Here is a 5,958-nt window from a genome sequence, read left to right on the forward strand (position 1 = left end):
CCTCGACGCCCCCCGCCTCCCGTCCCCAACCCGCAGGTATGCTTCCTGTTCTTCCTTTTTGTTTTATTTTTTTCCTTTTGATTCATTGTTGGCACTCACAATTTATTGTTTGTTGTATTGTGTAGATGGAGGTGAACAACAACGACATGGACTCGTTGTCCGGTTCGTCGGGTTGGTCGTCATTCGACGATTCGGACATCGACGAGTTGTTGCAAGACGACGACGTCGAGATGATGAGCCTCCTCATCGACGTGCAATCCTTTGAAAACCGCGTGAAGCTGATGGATCAGAGGAGAGGGTCGAAGATGGGGCGAGTCACCATCTACCGGAACCGCGCTCTCGGACACGAGCATTTGATGGAAGACTACTTCGCGGAGGTACCTACATACCCTCCTCGTCTCTTCCGCAGAAGGTACCGAATGCGGCGTAGTTTGTTTGTGAAGATTGTCAACGATTGTGAGGCCGCCTCCTATTACTTAAACGTCGTAGATCCGCCGCCGGTATCATGGGGTTTAGTGCATATGAAAAGATATTGGCGGCAATGCGGGTACTCACTTATGGCATACCCGTGGATTATACCAACGAGTATCTTCGCATTGGGCAAGATACAACCACGGAGTCAGTCCGTAGGTTTGCCAAGTTGGTCATTCGGCTGTACGGTGAGCAGTATCTTCGGGAACCAAACGAGGAAGATACAAAGAGATTAATGGAAATGAATGAAAAAAGGGGATGGCCGGGGATGCTAGGTAGTCTTGACTGCATGCATTGGAGGTGGAAAAATTGCCCAAAGGCATGGCACGGAATGTATTGCGGTAAAAGCCGTGATGCTACCATTGTGCTTGAGGCCGTAGCATCTCAGGACACATGGATTTGGCATGCATTCTTTGAGTTGCCGGGAACACTCAATGATATCAATATCCTCAATAGATCTCCTTTGTTCAAAAGATTAATTTCTGGGGATGCTCCAGCTTGCAACTACAAAATCATGGACAATGAGTACTCAATGGGATACTATCTCACCGATGGCATCTATCCCGAATGGGCAACTCTTGTGAAGTCCATCAAGGAGAAAAATGGGGTGCCCTTAACAAGAAAAGAGGCTCATTTCACCAGGGCACAAGTGGCAGCCCGCAAGGATATTGAGAGAGCTTTCGGTGTTTTGCAAGCAAGGTTTGCCATAGTTCGTGGTCCAGCTCGGTTTTGGGACAAAAAAACCTTAATGAACATCATGAAATGTTGTGTGATTCTACACAACATGATCCTAGAGGATGAAAGAGGGTTAAACCTCCCTTGTTTCTATGACAATGTTGGTACCCGTGTGCAACCGGAAAGAAATCCTTCTCGCATACACGCTTTTCTTCAAGCACATCGTGAGATTGAGGATGCAACCACTCATGGTCGGCTCCGGGATGATCTAATAGAGCACCACTAGCAGTTGGATGGGCGGCGCACTGGTCCATGATGTATCTTTGTTTTACTTTTCTATGTCCTATTTGATTCCAACAATTATGTAATTTGCTCAAACATTGTTGTAATAATTTGAATGATTATTGTTTTATTCGGTGTTGTAATAATAACTAGAATGATTATTGTTTTATGTCAAATGTGATGAAATTTGTGATATGTCATATGATGAAATGTGTGATATATGAAATGACAGTTTTAAAGGTTGGGGTTGAGGCAAAGACTAGAACTCTCAAATCCAACCCATAAAACAGTTTAAGGGTTGGGTTTGAGGGATCTAGTCTTTGCCCCTGTTTTTCAACTCTTAAAAGTGTCAAAAAGTGGCACTTCTCAACCCTTAAAACTGCTACAAGGGTTTAGGGGTTCTACTAGTAATGCTCTTAGACTGCTATATTAGATGATAGGCTACCGAGAGGGTTTGTACGCAAACAAGAACCAGATTTCACTTCACTTTGGTGCGTCAGGAAAGAGCCATTGCGCATACAGCGAGTTCCACGTCAAAACAAAACAAGACTGATCATCATGTTTACAAACAAATCTTTCTAGGTTTTGCGAGATTGCAGCCTAAGAATCAATACAAATTTCAAATCCATCTGTTCACTTTGTGTAAGGTCACAGCCATCGTTCAACAGGGGACCAAAAGAACATCACGAAGCTACCAGGTCGGGTGTCTCGGCTTCAACAGATAGCAAAGTAGTGTGCACCTTCCCGACCCAGGTATCAAGCCGGTCACGCAGGGATTTCACTTGGTCAATCCCAAGGACCCTCGGTTGCGCCCATGAAACATGGACAGTCCCGTCGACCCCATCAATAATGCCTTCGATAAGATGAGCCTACAATTTTAAAGGTAACGGTGTCATCGTTTCACTTATAAGCAAATAAGTGTCACTGGAACTAGGGTTGGAACTATTTTACAGCGACGAGAAAGGGGCTTTAGACTTACAGAGAGGCTCTTCATTAGTAGATACTCCACATCTTCAACTGAGAGCCTGGTCTGTTCAGCTATAGTGCTCAACGGGATTGTACGGTCTTGGGATGCTCGACTGCAATGGATAAAAACGGTTAGGGAACAAAGCTTAGCTCTGAATAGTAACAGACGGGTAACATCGATGAGCATCTTAGCTTGAATTGTACCACACATGAATTACCTGAAAATGATTTCCATCAAGCAAAGGATATTGATCTTTTCAAGAAGTTCCCTCTCCTTCTGTACCAAAGCAGGCTGCGCACTCAAAGCGGCGGCGTGAACTTTGCAGAGTTCCTGGTAGGATGCTAGATTGCCAGAGTTGAACGCTTGCAATATATGATAAATCCACTCCACCGATGTTCCCACAAGGCTGTGGATCTACATGGTATCCGGAAGGGGAATTAGAGGTGCACACAGATACAGCAAAATCATGCAAATTTTGGTGATCCAAAATCACAAAGAAGGCACTACAGCTGAAAAACAGCCTGACACTAATTCAGCCAAATATTTCACAGCTAACATCACCAATTGTAATGTCACCACCAGCTTCAAATTTTCAATGAAGAAATTGAACCACACAAAGTAAATATAATCACGACTTTGTTTCAACACTGAATTCCAGATATTTCAACAGAATGCCCCTTAATTCCCAGCTTTAAAATCAATAGCTCTATTCTAATGGCAAAAATTGCTCTTGTCAGAGGCAAAATATAGCAAAGATAAGAAAACAACTATCAAGAATGACCAGCTCAGTTGAATGTAAGCTCACACAATGACATAAAATAGGCCAAAAAGGCAAAATAAACATGGTTTCGTTACAAGAAACTAAAAATACATACTTCTTTATGACCTGCTAGTCTGATCAGGAGCTAAATGTAACTGTTCATCCTCCTTTTTGTTCAAATATGAATTAAGTATACATGCTTGCAAGCAGAATGGGCAACCAATAATATTTATACAAGAATGTGTCACTCAACAATTCAAGCATCACTAAGCCTACAGTTAGCTCTTTACAGGGGTAGCCATGGGTATCACGTACTCCCTCCATGCCATAATTCTTGTCTTGGTTTTAGTTCAGATTTGAACTAAAACCACGACAAGAATTATGGAACGGAGGGAGTAAGTAGTAAAGTGTAACCAGACAACAAAGATGAAATGCACATATAAATTATAAGTATAAGGACATACAATTGGATGGGCAAGCAACTCCCCGAAGTTGTATATGTTGTCACCCAATAAAGCAGCAAGTGAGAGGTCAAATGCCAGGTTCTGCAGGTAATTATTGGAATCAGAAACAGCAACCATCAAATCCAACTTTTCATGCCGAAAGAGCAGGTAAGCAAACAATACCTGTTTGAATGGTTCTGAAAGTGACTCCACTGTTGTGTATGCAAGATAGAGAAGAGCATTTTTATAGAATTCAGAATAGTCTTGACACACTTTATGGTACTGAGAACATAACCAATAATAGGTCGAATGTACTGAAGGATCAACATCGTCCATGCTATCCAAAGTGGTTTTCCCCTCGTCTACCAGTTTCTTACACTCCTTTTGATTCCCTTTCTCAAGAAGAAAACTTGCAATCTGCATCTTCACATACAGAATGGGCTCTTCAACCCGTGATTCCTTGGTATCACGCAGCTTCGAAATTACGCCTTCGAGATAGCTTATACCGGCATCTTTATCTGAATACTGGCGTGAAACTACTACCGCGAAGTGAGCAAATTTAAGAAGATTGATCTTGCTCTCGAAATCAGAGATGAAATGAGTATACAGCTGAATCAGAGCATCACCCGCCTGTACAAAAGGAAAAGACCACACAGTGGTGATAAGCCCCGTGACATGGCAAGCAATATCTCGAAAAAGCAACCAAATGTAATGCAAGTATTTCAGGGTTTCAGGAATCATGATGAAACTTTCAGAACAGAAAATATGGTACATGTACATCTGTGACATATTACTATAGTAGACAGCAAAGATATTATGATTATACTTCTTCAGATTTCTGCGCTACTGAATTGAACCAAAAACATGCAGGTACTGGGACATCTCTTCAGTATACGACTCATGACATTTGTAATACATGAGAAAAAATGCTCAATATCTTCATCAGACGACCCGTGAATCACAGGTCGCATGACATAACGAAGTGCAGGTCGTAGCATACATAATTAACAAATCAACGGAGTGAATTAAGATACTGCTCTGAACTGAAGCAAGCCAGGCAGTTTTGTGCAAGACACCCTAAAGGGAGAGTGTTGGCAACTTGGCACCATCCAGTTTATCAGCTACCTTCGGCCAAAGGGAGCTAGCCCCACTGGTATCAACTCCCAACAACGAGGTACTCCCAATCAGGGCGGTAATATTTTCCCGGGAGATCAGGGGCGCCTCGCCTAACAGGGAGCCTAAAGGGAGTCTCCTTCAACCCTAAAAGCAGATCAAAGCGCGCTACATGATACGAACTACCGGGAGAGGGGGTAGGGAGGGGCGGATCGAGTCAACCGGACCTGGACGACGGCGAGGGCGAGGAACTGGTCAAGCTTGAGGGTGAGTTGGTGCCAGAGCTTCCGCTGGTAGAGGTCGGCGAGGGCGGCGTACCACTCCGCCAGCTCCGGCCGGGTCGAGCCCTGCGCCTCCAGGAACTCCAGCGGCGCCGCCATCGCCTGGTCTCCGCCGCTTCCTTTCCCTTCCTTTCTTCCCGGCCAAGAAGACGGAGACGAGGAGCAGCAAGGGCTGGATCTGTTTCGGTCGCGGTGCGGTCGGACTCGCACTCCTCCGCGATGCTCCAGACTAATAGCAACTCTGACCCATCCCTAAAATTTGACTAAAACTCTATTTCCAAAACTTGTAATTTCGCTCACCAATCTGTGCTTGAATGTTAGGAAGACAACGTGGTATTCGCATTTACAGGGTTCAAGTCGTAGATTTAGATATAAATGCTCATATTTTTCTGTATTTATTTTAGGCATTTTGATGATGTGCGTTTATTACAAAAGACGTCACATAGACTAAAACTTATAATTCCTTCCATCTAAATAAAACTTGTAATTCTTAAACATAGGAGGTGTCATCTACATATCATTTAAATGTAAATCCCAAATTAGTTTTCTACCACACATCATATTACATATCATTGTACGAGAAAATGATTTTAGACCATTTTCATCAAATACCTTGTGTATGTCACTGTTGGAGGACACGATGGCCAGAGCAGACTGGGAGCTCACCACCAGCATTGGAGGGAGGCGAAGATGTGTCATGGCTTGATACCCAGCATCAGTGACGCCCAAGGCCATAGTAGGCGTCGTGACATAGACATAGAAGGTGCCCAGGAGCCCTAGAGGAGGTGTAACTGTGCGTGGGAGGATGCTTGGGAGGTGGAAGTGATCGAGCACAATAGCGTGGAGATGTGCTAACGCGACATCAACGGCCACAGACTTGGGCTTGGTTGTGAGAAGTGTCAACAGATAGAGGAGGCTCGGAAGGCGGAGAAATGCAACACCCTGAGCGGGAAAGGTGAGGACGTG

At 44.1% G+C, this 5,958-nt stretch overlaps 1 protein-coding gene across 1 annotated transcript in view; it reads right to left on the reverse strand.

The window, feature by feature from the left end:
• The window catches only part of LOC119356360 (26S proteasome non-ATPase regulatory subunit 13 homolog B-like), an 8,921-nt gene that overhangs the window by 2,062 nt on the left and 901 nt on the right, over nucleotides 1-5,958 (reverse strand). Inside the window, exons 2-8 of the mRNA XM_037623311.1 lie at nucleotides 5,605-5,934; nucleotides 4,939-5,244; nucleotides 3,782-4,228; nucleotides 3,620-3,700; nucleotides 2,613-2,809; nucleotides 2,408-2,507; nucleotides 2,124-2,297 (exon numbers count right to left, since the gene is read on the reverse strand). Coding sequence (XP_037479208.1) covers nucleotides 2,124-2,297; nucleotides 2,408-2,507; nucleotides 2,613-2,809; nucleotides 3,620-3,700; nucleotides 3,782-4,228; nucleotides 4,939-5,244; nucleotides 5,605-5,934 — 1,635 coding nt within the window. The remainder of the gene's footprint in view (nucleotides 1-2,123; nucleotides 2,298-2,407; nucleotides 2,508-2,612; nucleotides 2,810-3,619; nucleotides 3,701-3,781; nucleotides 4,229-4,938; nucleotides 5,245-5,604; nucleotides 5,935-5,958) is intronic.

The sequence above is a fragment of the Triticum dicoccoides genome, chromosome 2A (assembly GCF_002162155.2).
Source record: "Triticum dicoccoides isolate Atlit2015 ecotype Zavitan chromosome 2A, WEW_v2.0, whole genome shotgun sequence".
Classification (NCBI taxonomy): Eukaryota; Viridiplantae; Streptophyta; class Magnoliopsida; order Poales; family Poaceae; genus Triticum; species Triticum dicoccoides.